Source organism: Falco naumanni, chromosome 12 (genome assembly GCF_017639655.2).
Source record: "Falco naumanni isolate bFalNau1 chromosome 12, bFalNau1.pat, whole genome shotgun sequence".
Classification (NCBI taxonomy): Eukaryota; Metazoa; Chordata; class Aves; order Falconiformes; family Falconidae; genus Falco; species Falco naumanni.
Window position 1 is genome coordinate 9,727,685 of NC_054065.1, and position 20,720 is coordinate 9,748,404.

The 20,720-nt window shown below is 41.1% G+C and overlaps 2 protein-coding genes across 3 annotated transcripts in view; one reads left to right on the forward strand and one right to left on the reverse strand.

The window, feature by feature from the left end:
• PRKD3 (protein kinase D3) overlaps nucleotides 1–14,248 on the forward strand; it is a 45,815-nt gene extending 31,567 nt beyond the window's left edge. Inside the window, exons 12-19 of the mRNA XM_040611490.1 lie at nucleotides 2,365–2,417; nucleotides 2,790–2,862; nucleotides 6,081–6,187; nucleotides 6,768–6,929; nucleotides 7,363–7,461; nucleotides 8,902–9,169; nucleotides 10,093–10,178; nucleotides 11,018–14,248. Coding sequence (XP_040467424.1) covers nucleotides 2,365–2,417; nucleotides 2,790–2,862; nucleotides 6,081–6,187; nucleotides 6,768–6,929; nucleotides 7,363–7,461; nucleotides 8,902–9,169; nucleotides 10,093–10,178; nucleotides 11,018–11,191 — 1,022 coding nt within the window. The 3' untranslated portion in view covers nucleotides 11,192–14,248. The remainder of the gene's footprint in view (nucleotides 1–2,364; nucleotides 2,418–2,789; nucleotides 2,863–6,080; nucleotides 6,188–6,767; nucleotides 6,930–7,362; nucleotides 7,462–8,901; nucleotides 9,170–10,092; nucleotides 10,179–11,017) is intronic.
• Nucleotides 13,517–20,719, reverse strand: NDUFAF7 (NADH:ubiquinone oxidoreductase complex assembly factor 7). Of its 2 annotated transcripts, none has more exons than XM_040611491.1 (9): nucleotides 20,323–20,719; nucleotides 20,157–20,237; nucleotides 19,340–19,450; nucleotides 18,105–18,315; nucleotides 17,484–17,650; nucleotides 16,743–16,856; nucleotides 16,054–16,197; nucleotides 15,546–15,719; nucleotides 13,517–15,168 (listed from the first exon to the last, which is right to left on the reverse strand). In XM_040611491.1, the coding sequence occupies exons 1-9, from the start codon at nucleotides 20,602–20,604 to the stop codon at nucleotides 14,956–14,958; spliced, it is 1,497 nt and encodes a 498-aa protein (XP_040467425.1). In that variant the 5' UTR covers nucleotides 20,605–20,719; the 3' UTR covers nucleotides 13,517–14,955. The 2 variants fall into 2 exon arrangements, with proteins under 2 accessions (XP_040467425.1, XP_040467426.1); XM_040611492.1 differs by having other exon boundaries at nucleotides 17,592–17,650; nucleotides 20,323–20,718.
• Nucleotide 20,720: the final 1 nt, after the last annotated feature.

The following is a 20,720-nucleotide window of genomic DNA, read 5'->3' on the forward strand; positions in this document are numbered from 1 at the left end:
CAGCAACAGTTAAGAACGTGTAAATGCTAGCCTGAGGTAAAGGGACTTTCTGAAAATGCAGCCACGGTCTGAAATGGTAAACTATGAAATGCCAGTAGTGGTATCTGTATTCAGTTACAGTGACAAAACATACCTGTAAGGTGGTACTTCATAACTGGCCTTACACGTACATAAAACGCCACTTCTGATATGAAATTCTTAGTTGCAAATGTGTACATATATGTATGTACACCAAAGCTCTCTGGTTTTTAGAACCTAAGGCTTACTGTTGCTGAGAGACTTGCAAAGACAGTTGCTTTTCCAAAATCAGTAGTTTTTTCAGATATAAGTAATAACTTTATATTAAAATTGACAGTAGTAGGGAATAGAGCTGCAGGGGTAGATCCAGAGAGGAAGTATTTAATCATGTTTAGGATTGTAGGAGTATGAGAAACTACTACAAGTTGTAGTGTGGAGTGGTGTTTGCATATTCTTAGACAACTCAGGTTGGTTCTTAAACTCTAAAAAGCCCACAGAATGTCCATTCATACTTCTTCCAACACAGTGAGCCATGAGATGTATCCCAAGAGCCTTGAAGAAAATTAGACTTTAGTTAAAAAAGAAAACCCTCAAAGCCTTAAATATGTTCTTTTAAATGAAAAGACCAAAATAGGAGGGAGACATTGCTAGTGCTTGAAATACAACAAATTCCCTGCTGCTGCAAGTATCACAGTGTCCACAAGACACTAGCTAGTCAATTGATACCACATTCTGGCCAGGAAATAGCTGGACATGAGGATGCCCTTCCAGTCTAACCCGTGGGAAAAAGTCCTTGTACCTGGTGGTTGGGGTGGGATGTGTCTTTGGGGGGGGGGGGGGGGGGTCTGAGCTGAAATGACAAAGAGATTAGTAAATTGTTACCTGGTATAGATTTCCTATTGAATCCTGGCATTGCGTTCTTGCATTCTTCACAAGTGACTGTTTTTCAGCCCTTATTCTTAGGGATTTCAAACACTAGAAATAATGGATTTATTTGGAAAGAGTAACTCAATTTCTACCTACCAGATACTTTATATTTTGTTGTCATCTGTGAAGGAGGGTTCAGTGTGTTCTCTTTTAACAGTTTCAAAAACTGTATCTTCACTTTCTCGTATCTGTTTCAACCATGCTGCAGTTTGTGTTGACCTAGTAACTTTTCTCTGCCTTCTTGTTTTCCCGTGTGTTCTGTACTATGCTTCCAATACAGACTTGACTATAGTCAGTAATCAGTAGACATATTTTTTTTTACAAAATTCCAGTTTGGATTTCAGATGCAGTAGTGAGTGTCTGTCAGAGCTAGTATTTGTTGCCATCTTAAGTCTGTAAATTCCTTCTTTGAGATAAAGCACAGGTGGCAAAAATAAAAATACAGACGCTTTCTTTGTGTTCTGAAATGGTATCTGAAAGTTCAGGGCTGCTCTTAGGGTGATATAGGCCCTTTTCAAAATGCTGGTAAATCTACAGTATATCATCTGTCCACCTTGCAGATGAATTTGTTCTACTTTTGGTTTTTTGTTTCTTTGGTGTTTTTTTGTTTTTTTTTTTAAAGTTAACAGAACTAATGATAGGTGTCCATTTGCCTGAGTTGCTTCACTTCTGTCTTGGAAGTGTTTTCTGCCTTCCCTGACTTATCTCTTCTTGTCCGTGCATCATAATGTTATTCCTGTAATGATAATTTCATGCCAACATCTGCTGCAGGCTGAAAATCCTGGGCTTTTTATCTGATGCTTTTACTTGCAAATTACACTTCCTAGATGTGCTTTTATGTTCCAAAGATTGATATGCTTCTGTGGCTCATCCATGAAACAAGGTTGTTTATAGTATGGTTTTTATTGCTTTTTTAATTATCAGGTCTTCTGTTACTTGCTTTGGTCAATTGTTTCCTTTTCTTACGCATTAATTCTGTATATCTTGATGCCACAGAGGACTAGTAACCACATTCTTAGAGTATAAGGGATCTATCTGTCCTTTTCCTTGTATTTTTCTGTATCGCTACCAGAAATTCTTAGTAGTTTAATGAACTCGGATACAGTTGCCATGTTACTGTTGCTTTTGGTTCTCCAGCTCTCTGTTGTCTACATAATTGTACTGTTCTAACATTTTTGTAATCAGCAATATGACAGAAATAGACAAATAATCCCAGCAAAACTCCCAGGGTTGTTTATCTAATCATTCTGTGAAATCTGAGTTCCAGGGTATGATGTTTCTGCAGAGCATCGATAAAAATTGTTTCACCGTGACTGAGTTAGAAGTCAGTAAAGGTTTTCCGTTTTGTTTTCTCCTCTATTTACTAGAAAAAGCCTACCCTTCCTATTTACTTACTGGGTTGTGTCTTCTTTATTGCAGAAGAGTTATCTCTAAGCATCTCCGTTTCAAATTGCCAGGTCCAGGAGAATGTGGTGAGTCACGTGTGCTGTATAATAATTGTGTTTGTTTACCTGGGTATTACAGAGTAATTACTAGTAACACCTCTGGGTGAGAGAGCAACACCAGGGTATTGTAGCTAATGAAGCCTGTTGTATACAGGAAGTAATCTGCTTACCAGGCACAGCGGTTAGTTTGTACGAATGTGTGTCCCTGCTTATGGTGCAGCTAAATGGATCTTCTTCAGCAAGTTTGTTGTGTTTTTACCACTCCATTCAGGGTACTGATGGCACCCTTTGCAGGGTTCGATTAACGCCAAATGTAAATACAGCTTAGCCAGTACTAATATGCTCGTGAACATTTTGATTACTCCTGATATTTGTGATTTCTTTTTTTTCCTGCATTAGGATATCAGCTCCGTGTACCAAATATTTGCTGATGAAGTGCTGGGTTCTGGTCAGTTTGGTATTGTGTATGGAGGTAAGTTACTTTTGATTCTGTTATGCATTTATTAAGGTAGAATGTCTGTATTCTTGGTATAATTAGCCTTTTCATATTTACTTAGCTGTATCTGGATGTCAAGGTGAAGTTCATCTTGTCAAAAGTTTTGTTTGGATTACTGTGTGTGTCTGCAGTCTTATGTACAGTATTTCTCACAATTCATTTTTTGCATTTGGAGTTTTGCCCTGGCATCAAAATCAGTATACAATATGCACTGCAATTTGACCACAGTTATATACAAAGTAATCTCTAGTCTGAATTTGGCCTTGGTTGATGATTTGGTTTTTTTAAAATTGCAAATTCTAACACTGTTGTCTGTATTATGTAGTATATGTCATGTATTATATATGTATATCTATGTATAAACACAGTCATGTATTTAAGGAGGCTGTCAGTTATACCTGTTTTTAATGATATGAGAGGTGTGGCCAAAAGCAATTGGAAAAATACAGATTTGAGGTTATGGTTTGACATTATTTATGCAAACATATTACCGATGTATTTTATGCAAACAGTTTTACTATGAATTTCTGTCAGCAGGTTGAAGTAGAGGGAGGAATTCTTTGTCAAGAGGTCTCACTATTAGGTTTCAAATGTAGTTTTATCACTTTCAGTTTTAAAAAATCTGTGTTGCAACATATAACTTATTTATAGTGTGTAATCACAAAAAAAATCAGAAATGCATCTTATGAACTCCTGTTTATTTCTATTTTTTCTTTCCATACACCACCCCATCCCCCCAATCTCATGTGTTCTATCTCAAGTGTTGAGAAAATCACAGACCATAAATCTGCAAAGAAAGGAAAAGTGATACCTAATGATTTAAAAGTGGTAACCTTTCTGCTTCTGTCTTGTCTTTCTAGTCAAGAACTATTGTGGCTGTGATTTTTCTGTGTGCCTGTTGTGTAGTTAGATACTTTTCTCTGTACTTCTGAAGTGCTTGATGGAAATGCAGTTTGCTGGTCTGGTTTTACATCACTTTTGAGAGGTGTCTGGTTTTTTCCCCTTTGTATTTCTTAAATCATAGTGTGAATCAGTGTGCTCCCTCTCTTATGAAAAGAACATGCACAAATGCAGACGGTATTTTAATGTTTTGGTTTTACTTCTTATACATACTCTCCTAAATTGTCTTTTAGGTAAATCTCAGCTTGGTATTTTGCATGGTTCAGTGCTTATAAACATAATAAATGCTTATAAAAGGCTTCTATAATACTCATTTTTTTCACATAGTAATGCCTTAAAATATATAGGAAATGCATACACAGTTTCTTAAAACAAAATCTCAAGCTAAAAGAGCAAGAAAAGAGAATATAAAAGAATATTCTTTTCTTGCTGTGCCCCCTGCTTAATTGTTTCTGGTGTCTGGGGAGACTAATCTGGTAACTTCTAATACTGGCTTCTCCCCACTTGTGTAGGCTTACTGAAATGATGGTAACAAGACCTTTTATTTAAATTAATAAAGATAAAATATAGGTGCTTCCATTGTTGTGGGGTTTATTTGGTTGGTTTGATTGTGGGTTTTTGTTTTTTTGATCTTTTTTTTTTGTCCTCTTGTTCTCAACAAAGATTTACAAGTTGTAAATCAAGTTCCAGGATATTGCTATCCACCTCCTGTGGATACTGGTATCTACCTCTTTCAGTGAGAACAGTTTCCCGCTGCTTTTCCTACCTTGGTTAGTTTTGGAGGGTCTGAAAAATGAAGGCAGAAAAAAAATAATCTTGACAATTTCTTACTGATGTAAAACTTGCACTGAAACCTGGTTGGTTGTGCTTTGCTTGGGAGAAGGAATTTTCAGGCTGCTTTTCTGTTAGTCTTTCTTTGTGTACAATTTTTAGCTCTAGTCTAGCTTCTGTAGTTCAGTGTTTTGTTAGTTTGGTGGTTTTGCTTTACATTCTCTTGCAACCTAGCATTTCTCTTCAGCGTTTTGCATCTAGTTTGTAATTCACGGTATTTCTGCCACATTTCAGTATAATCTGATGTCTAGTGAAGCCAGAATAATATTCCCTGAATCTAAGGTTTTATTTAAACTATAGTTGTGTGCCGTGATTTCTAATATTTTGCCTAAAAATTGCTGATTTGTTAACAGACAAAATGACAAAAGTGCCCGGATCTCTCTTTTGAGACTTATGGCTTTATGCTGTTGCCTGTGACAGTCCATATCCAGCACGTGCTTTCCTTAGGACTAATGTAATCTTTCTAAAACGTATTGTGTGCTCTCCAGTTGTTAGTTCTATGTCATAACCTTGCAAACCCTTGTGGACCTTGCATGATGTCTCCAATAACTGCCTGCCTTTCTCCGGTGAGGATAAGCCAGGTTTTGACCCTTTATTCACGGTGATGTTTAAGGCAGGTGCGCTGGCTGCTTGGCGCAGCAGCCTTTGGAGCCGTTCCGATGTCCTGCCTAAGCCCTGGCCACCAGCCCTGCCTGCAGGTAGCCCGTGTGGCCTGGCTGGGCAGTTAGTGAGGCATAGCTGGGCTCCCTGTAGCGCTGCCAGTGGAGTCCTCTGTGCTGCTCGCACTCTAGCTGTGTGTCTTGTCCCGTTTCCTAAAATAGCTTCCAGACCCTTCACTGAGCAGATAATGATGGTTTTTTTTCCCTTTGGTGCAGACTTACTGTTCTGTATTAGTTTAGTATTAAATGTCAAGGTCTTGCAGTGTGTGATCCCGTTAACCTCTCTGATGTGAATGCGATAGGAGCCAGTTCAGCAGTTGTGGAGAAGCTGGGTGAGCACTGGCAGCGACTCGCACAGCCCTTGAAACATCCTGTGTATTGCAGGATGCTCTCGTGTGGTGGAACCCAGGAAAGTAGGAAACCACTTGTAGATCTGTCTTCACATTGGTCTTGAATGGTTTTGTTGGTTTTTTTACAGAAGAGAGGCAGTATCCTGTGGGAGCAGGTATTACTTGCTCACATGCAGGTCCCTTGCATAAGCTAAATCTTCACTGAATACCTCTAACGTCAACGTGCATACCTGACGGCGGAGTAGTAACTAGTTTAAATTTATCTACAACACTCCTGTCGAGGCCGGTCACTTCTTGTTATGTATATACCAGTTGCAATTCTATATACAAGTAGGGTAATACTGTACACTTGTACAGGATATACTTATTTCCCCAAATAGGAATGTCTGCTGTAATGTTTTATAGCTATGAATTGCTTCTGTGTCTTGATGGCTGACATTGACTTTCTGTTTAGGAAAACATAGGAAGACTGGAAGAGATGTGGCTATCAAAGTCATTGACAAGATGAGGTTTCCAACTAAACAGGAAAGTCAGCTTCGTAATGAAGTAGCCATTCTCCAGGTACAAAAGTATTTTTGTATCACGTTGGTTATTTGAGACAAAACTCCATTAATGAGATTTCGTAATGCGTGTAAGCGCTCTGAATTGATTTCTAAATCTGCATATGTGATTTGTGAGTCTTTTTGTAAGAGGGAATCTTAGAAGAATGGGAATTCCTGAGTATTTGGTAGAGTTGGTAACTTGGGGGTGGTATCTACCCCCTATAGGAGATCCACTGAAGACATGTACTTTGGCTCCATTGTCTCAGGTAGCAGGACACTTATTTTTTGCTGTCTTCACTGCTGGCTCCTCAGTCTGAGTGTTGTTCTTGCATGTTCTGTACTCAAGCTATGGAGTGTATCAACTGTAAAATTAATTATTACAGATAATTTGTGTTAAAACAAATTAGTCTGAATAGCGATAATTGGCATGTTTCATGGGTTGATGTTTGTTTCAAGCTAGCTTCTTGCCTCAGACATTTTGTTTTTTCATCTCTTTAAACTCTTAACTGCTTTTTGATTTGTGGTACAACATTTCTGTGTAATTCAGGATATTTCTTGCTGTTTTATTTTAGTGATTTATCTATACTACTTTATTTTAGAATTTGCACCACCCTGGGATTGTGAACCTGGAATGTATGTTTGAAACTCCGGAACGGGTCTTTGTTGTGATGGAAAAGCTGCATGGGGATATGCTAGAGATGATTCTTTCCAGTGAGAAAAGTCGACTTCCTGAACGAATAACTAAGTTCATGGTCACTCAGGTTGGCATTCAGTCTCTCTACTTTGAGAGGAAAGGCTAGATTTGTCTTTTGTAATTATGTGAGAATGGAGTTTGGAGAAGGCGTTTTCTGTATTGTTATTTAAAAGAGACAGCGCAGAGGACTGCACATCTAATGGTAGCTGAATAAACATGGAAAGAATTTTTGATGTTAATTGTGTTATTTTTTTTACCCTTCTTTCCAAAGACTATGATATTATGAACATCCAAAGATGCATGTCAAAACAGTAAGCATTCAAAAAGATGGGGTGGGGAGTGGAGGAAAATAAAACCCATCAGCTCCAAGTCTTGACAGGCTGGAAAAAACAGTACTTGAAGACTACGTTGATACAAATTACTGCGTTGGTTAGTGTGCCTGGATTTTGACACTTCGGGTCTGCTTGAATAGTTCTGAAAGTGTTCTTTCCTTTTTGTAGATACTTGTTGCTTTGAGGAATTTACACTTCAAGAATATTGTGCACTGTGATTTAAAACCAGAAAATGTACTACTAGCATCTGCAGAGCCATTCCCTCAAGTAAGTGAAGATTAAAATCCACTTTTTTCATTATTTTTAATTGTTCTTTTTTTTTTTTTAAAGAAACGTAGTCATTGCAGCATAAAAAATGACCTCCTGTGGGATTGTTGAACTGTCTTAGTCTAGAATTACTTGAACGGTACGTGTTATAGCTGTGTCTTCCCCCCCCTCAACTGGATGATGTCTCACAGCAATGCTGTGCAGCAGCATTCTTTCTTCCAAGGAGCCTGAGAAGTAGAACTACTGCCAGCACTTAGCGAAAGGCTCAGTAGACTGCATCTGTTTTTATGCTTATTCTGGATTAGTGAGAATATTCCAGTGGAAAAGGCACTGGACTTGAAGCTTCAAGACCAGTCCTTGTTTCTGTTCCAGTGCTGTTTGACCCTGGGAAACAATTTCTAACCTGTTGTGCATCTCCTTCTTTTCCTTGCTCTTGTCTGTGTTGCTTATAAGCTGTTGTGAAAAGGGACTGGCACATCTGTCACTAGTCTTGCTCAGGGATCTTCATCGTCAGTATGTGTGATATTACATCATAAATACAGTGACTAAATAGCTAATTTCTGTAAGAGAAATGCTGTTCAGTGATATTAGTGTTTAGGTACAGTCAACGCTTACCCCAGTCAACTGTTACCTTAGATACCTCGGATAGTATGGATTTTGTGGATGATATACTGAAATTAAAAGCTGCTAGGCAGCATCAAGGGGTTGCTTCCAGTCCTGTGACATGAATGCAAAGTGGAGAGGACTTTTGGAGAGTCACTTGCACGCCTTTAGGGCATTGCTCTTTCTTACAGCCTGAAGTGGGCTTATGAACTTGGGGTTAGTGCTGGGCTTGATCTGGATCCTTCTACCTGTGCAAGTGCCTGTTGTGTTCAAGTCCAGGAACCATCCCGGAACCATCCCAGACCCACGCAGCTTCGAGCATCAGTGCAGGCAGCAGCTGTTGATGCTGTTTATGTGGATGATTATTGGACTGTCCTGTCCAGAGCTGGCTGGGTCTGAGTTGACTTCTGTGTAGCTGAAGCCTCCAGCTTCAGGGATATGATTAAGAGGAATGTGATCTAGCTGGGATTCACGTGCTTTTTAAGTTTTGGTTCTGTGCCTTGTAAGGGCGCGCATTTGTCTCTGAAAATAAGCTGAGTTTGGAACCAAGTTTTTTGTCCTTACCTGCACGCTGGTGGCCATCCATGTCCTACACAAACTGCCTCAGACCTGAGTTGGTGCGAGCCAGTTCAGGTCTTAGTCTGAAGGGTGGTTGATCTGCGGTCTGCAAAACCAGCCACCTAAAACCTTGACCTGGCTTATGTGATGTTTTGTCTCTGCTTTAGTGCGTACAGTGTTTAAATGACAGCAGAAAGGGTGTCACCCAGATCGTGGGCAGTAGCATCCTTTGTAGATCAAGCAGAGATTTCTCAGTTCAAAAATATATTTCTTTTGCAGGTGAAGCTGTGTGATTTTGGCTTTGCACGTATCATTGGTGAAAAATCTTTCAGGCGCTCGGTGGTGGGAACACCTGCTTATCTTGCCCCTGAAGTGCTCAGGAGTAAAGGTTACAACCGCTCTCTAGACATGTGGTCAGTAGGAGTTATTGTCTATGTGAGCCTTAGTGGTACATTCCCGTTTAATGAAGATGAGGATATAAATGATCAGATCCAAAATGCAGCATTTATGTACCCACCAAATCCTTGGAAGGAGATTTCTAGTGAAGGTAAGAAATTAATTTTCTCTGTTAGAATGTCTTTATATGTAGGTAACACATTAAAATGCTTAAACCTCAAAGTCCCTTCAGATAAGAGTGTGAGAATTACTGATAGTTTGAGTTTAATAGACTATGCTGAAATGGATAGACATGACTTGGCATATTTTTGTGAAAGATAAATTGTCAATTACAACGTCTTAGATAGTTTTCAGGGCAGGAGAAGCCAATAGATTTAGCAAGAAAAATTAATTGCATGCATGAGGAGTGGGATGAATAACCTGAAACTTCCCCAAAGTCCTAATGAAATGAGAAATCATGTCCTAATGAAAAGAGAAATCGTGTATTTTCTGAATGCTGATCTCAAAACAGACTTTATCTAAACTCTAATTAGAGAAACAGTTTGAAGTTGAATCTAGAACCTTAGTTTCATACGTTAGCAAGTGAAAAAATCCTGCATCTAAACATCAGGTCTGAAAAATCTAGAAGTTTACAAGGTTGGTCTCTGGAGCTCTGCAATGCCAGCTTTGTTATTAGTGATGCGTATGTGGTTAACACACAGGTAGGTGTGGAGGAACATACACAACAGCATCCTGCAGTGGAAGTCCTTACAGTGTTTTGGAATGCAGGATTATGCTCAAATCATTTTGGCACTTCTGAAAATGGCTAAAATCAGTAGGGGAAAAGATTAATGAGTACTATAGTAAAGCTTTTAGTGTTTTTAGTGTTTACATCAATATGGGGGGAAGGTTACCCCATACCTATTTTGTAGCCTCATTTAACGTAAGCAAAGCAAAGTATAATCCAAGAGCTTGATTAAAAGAGTTCAGTAGGATACACACACATATAAATTCATTTTCACTGCAGCATGTGGATGTTGACAGAAGTAATTAGTATTTAAACAATATAATTTTTGTTCTGTTTTTCTTTGTCAGCCATTGATCTAATAAACAATTTGCTTCAAGTGAAGATGAGAAAACGTTTCAGTGTTGACAAATCCCTTAGTCATCCGTGGTTACAGGTAAACCCATCTGCTTTTTCAGTATGTTTATAGTGGCTGAATAACTTTTTTTGGATTAAATCCTTCAGAGGCTTATTAAAACCGCTGCTATTAAAGTCTTGTTGACAAGCATTCATGGAGGCTTGAGTATTTGGTTTTTTAGCTTTACATCTTATGTGCTCCAGGATTCTGCCCATCTGTTAATGGCTTCTTTCTCCAAGGAAAGTCTGTCTTACTATTTCTCTTGCCCCTTAGTTTGGTGCTAACATAGTTTTACTCTTCTGGCACCTCTCCTGAATGCAGGCCATGATGAGTACATGAAGCCCCACTAAAATCAGTATAGAGACAAACGTTGTTTGTTCTGTGCTGAAGTTGGACACACAAGACGGTGTGTGCTGTAACTTGTGGTTATTCTGGAACAGAATTGTTTGGAATGGAATTTACCTGCTGCGTTGTTGTGGGTTCCTTTCACAATACTGTGTGCACATATCCATGCACACAAATAACTTAAAATACGTTAGGGAGAAAATCCAATTAATTCTGAGTACAAACAATATTAGAATGAATATTTTTTAATGTATGTGTATATTTGCAATTAATTTTGTAATAAAGCTAACATAGCTGTCTTGTTACAAAAAGTTTTCACGATTTACAGTATTACAACCTTCGATAATAGCGTATTTAATTTTGAACCATTCTTGTGGGTGAGTTTTTTGCTTGGTTCATTTTTTTAGCAGATCTTGTTGGTTTCATCTTGTGGCTATTTATACTAAAAGTGGAGAAAAACTGCAGAATTTATCCGTGGGAATGTACTGTTGCTGTTTCTTAAACTAGTGCCTTAAATCCCTTTTACTCCTTAGGATTATCAGACTTGGCTTGACCTCAGAGAATTTGAAACACGCATTGGAGAGCGTTACATTACCCACGAGAGTGATGATGCACGCTGGAAAGAACATGCTTACGAACACAACCTTGAGTACCCCCAGCATTTCATTATGGCTCCTAATCCAGATGACATGGAAGAAGATCCCTGATTTATTCATTATGCTAATTTACAGCCAAGAGGGATACTCCAGACAGAAACCGAAGATAAGTTTTGGAACAACTGTTGCTCTTTTTGAGTGTTATACACAGTTTGGTGTACAAAGCCCCAGAGGATCCTGCATTGACATGGGAAGAGACTGTTGTCCAACAAGCTTTTCTCCGTCTCTGACTTAAACTATGAGTAGTTACTAGACAGTGGGATAAGCCCCGTTGGTTAACATTTCACCGAGCTGTGTGGCACAAAGCCATTACTGAGGTGTAATGTGTACAGATTGAACGGTTTGTGCGTTTTTTCAAGAGTTTGATTTTTTTTTTCATAGCCTACGCAATAAGATTTTTGTAATGGTTTTCTAATCCCTATTTACTAGCCCACAGAGGACTGTTTTTCTGCTACTTAGATATGTCTCCTGTTTCCTAAACTGTGCGTGGTGAAAAGAGACTAAAAAGAAATTGGTGCAGAATACCTTGGCTAATAGCAAAACATGGCAGTTTAGGTTGAATACAGCTTCACAGATGAAGGAATAATTTGCTGCTGTTAAGACAGTCAAATATTTTGTGTCTTTGGCCTAACTGAACTTCTTCCAGATACACCAAAAAAAGAAAACCCCTTAACTTCTTACATTCCTCTTGAAATGCTGGCTGACAACCTAAAGAGATGACCATCAAAGCTGTGTGAGTCCTTTCTTGTCTGTTAAAACAGCGATAAGCCACAACAGTGCGTTGCTGTGCAAGGCTGGCACACATCATTGATACACACCAAAGGCATTTTGCCTTAAAACTACCCAAGTGATGCACAGAGACCACACAAGACTTGATGTAGCATATCCTTTCGCTCTGGAAAAACAGCTTCTGGCAGAAGGATGTGGAGGAATAGGGAAAAAAACATGCAGCTTTCTTACGTTGTTTTGAGTAATTAGATTTTTAAATTTTTCTAATATTTTTCTAATATTTTTTTAAGGTTCCCTGGACTTACATCAGGAGTAGTTTGTAGCCTGCTAGCTTGTACCTTAACTCTGCTCAAAACCTAGGAGTAGCAGTGGATATTACATCACCTGTTGCTCCTGCCAGGGCAGCTGGATTGTAGGAGAAAGGGCTTTGCCTTCTGACCTTAACCTGCAGCCCCTCCCATCCTCTTTACTGTGCTCCGCGTTGTTTTTTGAGCTGAATGAAGAGTCCAAAACCAACTCCTGATTCAGTTTTTTATGCAGATGCCACAGCTGATGGATTGTCAGCCACTTACGGGACTTGTGGCGCAGCAGAGAGGAAGCAGCACTGTTCTTTGGAAATGATTCCTTCAGGACCGTGCAACAGTTAAAGATCACGGTATTTCAAAGAAGTTTGAGGCCGTGAATGCTAAATGCAAATGGAAGAGTTTTGTTTTCTTTCTTGTCCTATTTTAAAAAACGGGAAAGGTGAAACCTTTCCTTTTGTGTGGGATAACAGCATTGTGCTGCTGGAAGGTGCTGAATGGCTGTACATGTCCCTGATGTGCCGAGCTGCTTAGCTGGAGCTTGGTTTGAAATACTTCTTAAAATACTGATGCAGGCTTGAACTGCAAAGTCAGTGAGAGGTTTAATCTCCTCTCTCTCCTACAAAGATTTTTTTTATTTTTGTGTGTGTGTGTGTGTGGATAAGTGGGTTTTTTTCTACTGTTGTTATTCAGGTAAGGAAGCAGGCAAGCAGACTTTTTGTAAGTTGTTAGATATGCATACAATTTTATGAGGTTATTTCAGGGCTGGCAGATGCTTGCAATGACAGTGACCTGGTGGTAAAGTCAGTGGCAGTTGCAGAGGTGTGTACCCACAGGTAGGTTTGGGTCTTTAACCCACCTTTTCTTTTCCTATTGCCCTTAATCTAACTGCCACTACGTCTTGCAGGTGTCCAAGGTAAAGGCTGAACTCTGGCTTCCCTGTCGGGGTGTACCGCGCTGTACGGAAGGGAACGCTGGTGCAGGCTGTACAGTGGGTCCCTGCAGCCGGCAGAACGGTTCAGCCCTTCTGGCCACCACGGGGCCTCTCTCCTGGCAGGTGTTTTTCTCAGGTTTGTGCAGGGGCCTTGCCCGGTGGCAGTCCCCGCCACTCCTACCCGGGGGGGCATCCTCCCCCTTCTGTGCCGTCTGGGCAGCGCAAAGGAATTCAGAAGGGGCAGGGCTTGTCCCTTAACCCTGCCATCCTGCTGAGGCAGGGTTTCAGGGCTGATGCTTCAGAGAGGCACGATTTTTCATCTTTGGAACCAGAACAATGACCTGTGAAGTTGGTAGTCTGGTATTTGCCCAGGCTTGGCAAGGGAGGCAAAGCTTTTTTTTTTTTTTTTTCCAACTTCAGCTGTTCAAGTGACCAAATTTCAGTGAAGCCATTGCTATCTTCCATCCCAACTGTAATAATGTAGATACAGTCTGGTTTTAAACTTCAGATTTTATACCTGAGCTGTCACTTCAGGTTTTCCTGTGGATTTTTTTTGTTTGTTTGTCTCATTTTAAGGGAGGAAATAAATCCAGCTCAGTCACTTGAAAAAGCACAACAGGAACAGAGGAAGGAGGGGACAACAATGAAGTAGAAGGCCTGGCTGATGTCTCTCCCCTTGATGTCTGCTCTGCTCCAAAATATTATATGAGCTATTTATTCTTCAAGTTGTATTAAAAAATATAAAAATGCTGTTTGCCTTTGGAGGAAGTTGCCTGACCATATATGCAGACTTACGGGGCCAGACAAAATAAAAGCCACAAGCAACTAATAGTCAAGGAACCAAAAAAATGAGACATATATTAGGAGTAAACTTTCTTCAGAGTAGTAAAAATAGCTGAGTTTTTTATTCCCTTTTTTTCTACCTTTACTGCAAACTTTGACAGCAGTAGGTTACAATGTTTGATATCCTTACCCCTAGAAGAATTGTGTTCATTCAAGAAATAGTGCTATGATGATGCTAAAAAAAGCTCATGTAAAATTTATAGCCTGAAAAGGACACTGTCAAGTACTTTTATATTTTTATACATCCCATTGTTTGTAAATATCCTCTGATAAGCTTGAAAATAAAATTTATTTCCCTATCAGACTTGTTCTTATTTGCATGAGTTATCTTTCCTGTCAAATGTTTTTAGAAGTAAATGGTTCTTTATAGTTCTGTGTTTGTGGATTTGTCATTACCTAGGCCCTGCTGTGGAAATTCTGTTAGCAGGTGCTATGGAACTAATAACTTTTTGCAGGGCTCCTGGCACCCTTCACTTTATAAAAATGTTTTAGCATCTTGTTTTTTAAGGAACTACCCAAGCTTAGTACATTTCGAGTCTCCTTAGCAAATCTGTTTGTTACTGACAGGTTTTAACTTTATTCCATGAGTAAATACTTCACTCAGCTCTCTCTTGAGACCCCTGAAACATCATTCATTCTCTGTGTATGCTGGTTCCTGTATGTGTAGTGTTTGATTTCTGCACATACTGCTTTGAGTAGGCCAGTCAGCAGGTTCGGTGTGCTGCACTAGATTTACTCTGAAATTGCAAAGTGTGAAAGCGTAGACTAGCGTGTGACAATTGCCTGGAGAAGTAATGTGACATTTCATGTGCTTTCAGTTCAAAGATAAATCAAAGTATTTGGTTCCTACCTTACTGTAGATGTAGCTATATGCAGATTACATTATTGCAAAACATATAGTATGTGAAACCATAAAATGCAGGACTCCATTCCTTTTACTTGTTTTTTATTTAATAGGCTGCTATTGAAAGCTACTATTATCAGACATTTTGCTACAGTATTTGTAATTATTTCAGTAAGAGTTCATCAAATCCAGCAACAGGCGGTAAGGGAGACTTTGAATCTGGCTTATTTTTCTGGTCAGGCTGTGCAAGCCTGTGGTGAGGCAGCAGGGCAAAAAAGTTAAAACAGTCCCCCATCTTCTTGGGATTCATCAGCATATCATAGCTGTGAAGTAACTGTTCATGAGTTGCTGTGTCACGTGAATTCTGCAAGAGGACCTAAAAATAAAAAATATAGGTTACAGCTATTCCTGCCTTCCTATAAATTCCCTCATACCTGCAATCACCAGTTGCATCCCTTTCACTTATACTGATGTAACAGTGCCGTAATGTTCAGTAGAACCAGTAAGATCCTGGTGCAGCTCATACATTGATGTATGGAGCAAAGTTTAAATACTCCTAAACATAATATGATCAGTTTATTTTGAGGGATCACGAGTAACTTACATCTAGGAGAAGCAACTCTCTGATCCCACACCTGCATGCTGTTTGGAACAACTTTCTTTTAAAATCAGATTATTATAAAAGCTCTCTTGCTGCTTAAGAGCATTGCTTGTGGAGCAGGAGAGTTCGTGTACCCGTAAACACTATTGTACCTGGAATCGGAGGTCAATGCCCATGTTTTTTAAAAACTCCCGCTGTTTAATGGGGCCCAGTGTGGCTGTTCTTCCCTGTGTCATCTTTCGAAGATAGCTGAAATCAACATCTGCTGTCAGGTCAGCTGTACCTGGAGCTTTCAGCACATCGTGAAGTTTGTGATTCCGGAAACCCTGAAAAATTAAATCAGAATATTATACTCAGCCATCATCCTGGCTACCCTAGCTAGTCTTTGCTAGCCCCAAGTTGTGCGTGTGAGGGGTGAAAACAGCAAATTATACTTCTGAGATAAACTGAGCAAGGGCTCAGATTATCCTCTTCAACTGACAGAAACCCTTACGGGTACTGATTAAATAGGAACTCAATTACTCAGTTTTATGATTGCAGCATAATGCAGTTTTTGCTATTATATCCACCCACGACCTTTCACTTACAAGAACCTAACGATCCAAGTGACAAATAAAAGAGTATATTGGCTTATTCTTTCAGCGTAAATGAACGACTTGCCCGGAAAGTGTCAGTTTTGGTTCCATCATGACCATAATCGGCGATCAGTGCAGCCCCGCCGTCCTTTTCTATACGACAGGCAAGTCTCTGAATGATGACACCAGCCTCAGGACACACTTCCACATGATCCCTTGTTTCTTCAGGCTAGGGCAGTGTTCAGAGAGCAAAACACCTGCATTAGCAAACAAATACAGGGCAAGAGTTCTTCAACACTTGATGTCTTGGGACTCTTGTCACTTTGTTGGGGCACACAGGTCCAGGGGCGTAAGCCAGGCTACCTAAAGCTTGAGCTAGTTTTTACAAAGTCATTTTCAGTTAGTGTCTTCCAAGTGCTGAATTTCAGTCATCTCTTCTATAACCTATATTTGACTGAAAAGAAAATCTTTCTAACAATTAAGAACACCTGCATCAGGTGAAACTGCATTACTGTGGTACTGAAAGAATGGAAACGGCTCTTCAGCCACGTGCCCCTTCAAAAAGCCTTTCTGTGTGAAACTTTTTGTGCTGTATTCTCACGGCATACAAAGTTAAATGCCTGTGGAAGTTTTGCAGAATGGAAAGGGTAAAGCTGTATTTACTCATCGATAGACTAAGATCCCTCCTCTTGCTCTCAAAGTAACTGAGAAGCAGTAAATGTACTTGAAAGAGTCAGTAGAGATGCAAGTACAAACCGGTAGGCATAACCTTACCTGAATAAAGTTTTCTGTTGCAGGGGTACTGGATGGTGACAAGACAAACCGCAGCTGGTCAGGAACTTCTGGATCTACATCAACCAACACTTCACGCCAGCCTTTCTCTGTTCTCTGTTTAATGAACCCAAAGTACTAATTTTACACTCTTAATAGCTACAACAGTATCTTGTTATTTGATTGAACTAATCTCAAGCATTTTCACAAACATTTTAGGAACATAATATGTATTAACAACAATTATTCATTCCTACTTAATTCCAGTAACTGCCTTGGGAAAAGCCTGTGTAAGAGACTCATCTCCAGAGTCAAATAATACAGGTTTAGTTACACTTAAAAGGAATGAATGATGCTGTTTAGAAAAATGCTGCCCCTTCTATTGACGGTGCAACATTTAACCAAAATAAAATACTTTATGTTCTACCAGTGATTTTCATAAACTATTTACCAAATTGAAGTTGAATATTTCTTCTGAATCCTAACTAGCCTCTAATTTGCTATTCTCATTACCATTCAAATGAAAGCCCTTCAGTCTTTGTTAGCAGTGGTGCATAAAATAACGCAGAAATTAAAAGCTTCATTAAGGTACCGTAAGAAATAAAAAACCTTGAGACTCTTCTCAGCAGAAAAAAACCCTTTAGCTTTCTACAAGATTATCCATTCAAGAACAATTACTAGTTTTACAGTTATCAGCTGAATTAAGACTTATTTGTCCAAATTAAGTTAGAAATATTTGATCACCAGAGACAGTGCAATGCATGTGTCTAGTCTGGCACCCTGATTCTGTGCTTCCTCAGAGAAGAGGCACTGAAGCAGTCGGTCACAATTACAACAATCTTCTTGCTGTACCTGAAACTTATGTATTGGCAGGGCATCAAAAAACTCATGTGCTAGGTAAAAGCTGTAACCTGTGGGAAGGTAAAAAAGAATGCATTAAATTATTAATGCTTCCATAGCAGCTTATGATTTTTAATGAATTAAGCTAGTTAATGTGGTTGTGAAATAATTATCGTTACTTCCAGCTTGGATACATCAAAGACAGCATTTCTATAGCTAGCTCTAGCGTCCAGTCCAAGAATTTTAAATAGGTATCTCATGGAAGGAGATTCAGGCAAAGCCAGTAAATGGTTTCCCATGATAAGAAAAAGTCAGAGTATATGAAATTGGGTAGCTATCCCAAAATGAAGGTAGTCGGAACAGGCAGCAGTTATGAAAAAGGAGTCAAGATCCTGCCTAAGAACCAACACTTATATTAACTACTTTTCTATCCATTATGAAGGCTACCAGAGAAGTATTCCATTATCAGAAGCTGCAAATGGAGGAAGGACGCCATCCCTGTAACAAGACATTCACGCCCCTTACCTGACGGCACATCTTGAATGTCTCTGTACCAGAAAATGGGAATCCCAGTCTTGCTAACACCCTTCATGTAAGCAGACTTGTCCTCGGGGTTTGACTGTGCCTTCCCTCCCGTCAGCATTAGCGCTTGGATCTCACTGAGTTTGGGACTCACTTCTACCAGATGAATAGAGACACCACATTTACTAAGCAAAGATGCAAGCTGGTTGAAGACCTATAAAGGCAGATGAATTCTATTAGGCAGTCACGTGCTGTGTACATTAAAGGTTTAAGAATTTAAATTTAAGAAATTTAAATTTAAGAAATTAACCTTTAATCTCATTATTTCTATTCAAGATAAAAGATTTAGTTGGCGTTCATTTAACAAAATAGTTTGAGTGAAAGAGACTGCATTTTGCTCCTTCAGAAGGAGGTGGGAATTCATCAGTTTTAATAAAAGCTTCTATGCTTCTAATAAAGTTGGCAAAATACAGTGCATATTACATAGGGCAACAACATGAAATGCTAATTTAGAATAGTAATAGCCTGAGAATGAGTAGCTCCTTTAAGACCTGCAGAGGATTTAGCATTAGGAGAAAAATGGTTCAGTTTTCCCAGACACGGTAAACAAAAGTGTTTGATACCCTACATTTCACTGTGCTTATCAGGTTTTTTTATTAATATATGCAAACATGACAAAAGTTCTTCTGAGATACTAAATCCCATTAGCAATCGGGTTTTGAATCAGTAGTATTCTAATTAATAGACAGCATGCAAGCATGACTGAACACAAAGGGCTAACTGAGAAGAAATAAGCCCCTGAAATCCCCAAAGGAACTGACACACCTTCACTGCTGTATTATTGTCCTCCCCGCCTCCCTGCTACACTGAGGCCCCCCTCCCAGGAACACACAGCAGCACTCAGGAGTCCTAAGCAGTTTTCAGTTTGGATAATCCTTTCCCATACAGAAATAATTTGGAGTATTCCTGCCCTCCCCTTCTACCAAGTAGCACTTGAACGATTACACGTGTGCCTGCAGTGTGCCCACACTGGCCCATGTTCTGCTTTCAACTGACACAGCTGAGCTCAGAAATACGCATATATTTTAATAACAGTCTAAGCTGCAAATCTCCTGATTGAAATGATTTTAGTACTAGGGAGGGTTAAATCCTGAGAGCAGAACATCATTCCTTCAGGCTTCGGAGTAGCCATGGCATAAGGCTGGAAATAAAGAATATTAGTATTAGTTTTCACCTACCCGTAACATATCATCAGCAAGAGTGCCCCTCCCCGGGCCCAGTTCCACCAGCTGGAACGCTTTAGGTTTGCCTGCGGCTATCCATTCACTGACACACCATATTCCTATCAACTGACAGTGAGAAACAACACAAAGAGTTACAGTAAGAACTTCAGAACTTGTGGAAAGCAGTACCTGCCTTTTGTCTGATAATGACTGAGATACTACGGCAATACTCTCTCTCCACATTTCAAAGTTGAGAAATCATTATGATACATAACTGTGCCCTCTGCTCTTTTTATATTAAAATCAGTGGCTGGCTGCTGTCAGCCCAGCTGAAGCAACTCTCCATCACTAAAGGTGTGGGGCTCCCCTGGCTGGAGCATGAACCTTTACTAAAAGCTCCAGTGCTGGCTGCTGCCTGGCCAGCTGCCCCCCCGCAGCCGCCCTCCACCCAGTGCACTTCCCAAAGCTGCGGGGAGAAGGGCGCCCAGGCAGCCGTCCCACCGCAAGCGACGCACAAGCCAGAGCGAACCCGACCAGCGTCTGAAAATGGTTTTTGTGTAGTTTTCACACCGGGAAACTACCATCACTCTTTGTATTTACAAACAAGTTCTGTATGAAACCAAGGGTTCCTACGCCCAGGTGTGCCTCAGGCTCAGCACAGGAAAGGCCTCCCCCCCCCCCCCCCATCACCCACAAAACCTGAACGCCCCTGCCCCTGCCAAACCAGTGTTCTTTTGGTAAATGACCTGAAGCCCGGACTCGCTGCTCGGGCATCCCCCAGCGCGGCCCCCCCGCCACCCCCGCAGCTACCGACGGAGAGAGGCGCCGGTACCTCCCCGAAGGCCTGGCTGATCTCGGGGGAGGTGACGAAGTCCCCGCTGTCGCCGATGCCGCCGCGCCGCGTGTAGTAACCCTGCGGGGAGAGAGGGGCCCGGGGCCCGGTGAGCGGCGCGGCACCCCCGGGTGCCGGGTCACGGCCCCCCCGGCCCGGCCCGCACCTGGCCCGGGTTGGTGAGCGCCTCCCGCATGTACTCGGCCACCGTCACCGGCCCGGTGGCCCGCAGCTTGAGCAGCAGGTGCCGCAGCATGGCGGAGCCCCGGTCGGGCCCCTCGGCCCCCGCCTCGCCCGCCGCGCCCGAGGAGGGCCGCGCCGCCGCCGGGAGAGGAAGGGAGGCGGAGGGGGGGAGGCGGCCGTTGCCAGCGTGACAGGGGAACCGGCGGCGGCCGGCGGTGCCCAGGGCGGCGGCGACGAGCGCGCGGCGCGCAGGCAGCGGCACCATGGCAGCGGCGCCCGCGGGCGGCCCACCCGCCGCAGGTCCTGGCCGTTTGGTGGCCGCGCTGCGTCCCGGCGCCCGCGTGAGGCCGGGCCACCCAGCCTGCGGCGAGCTCCCACACC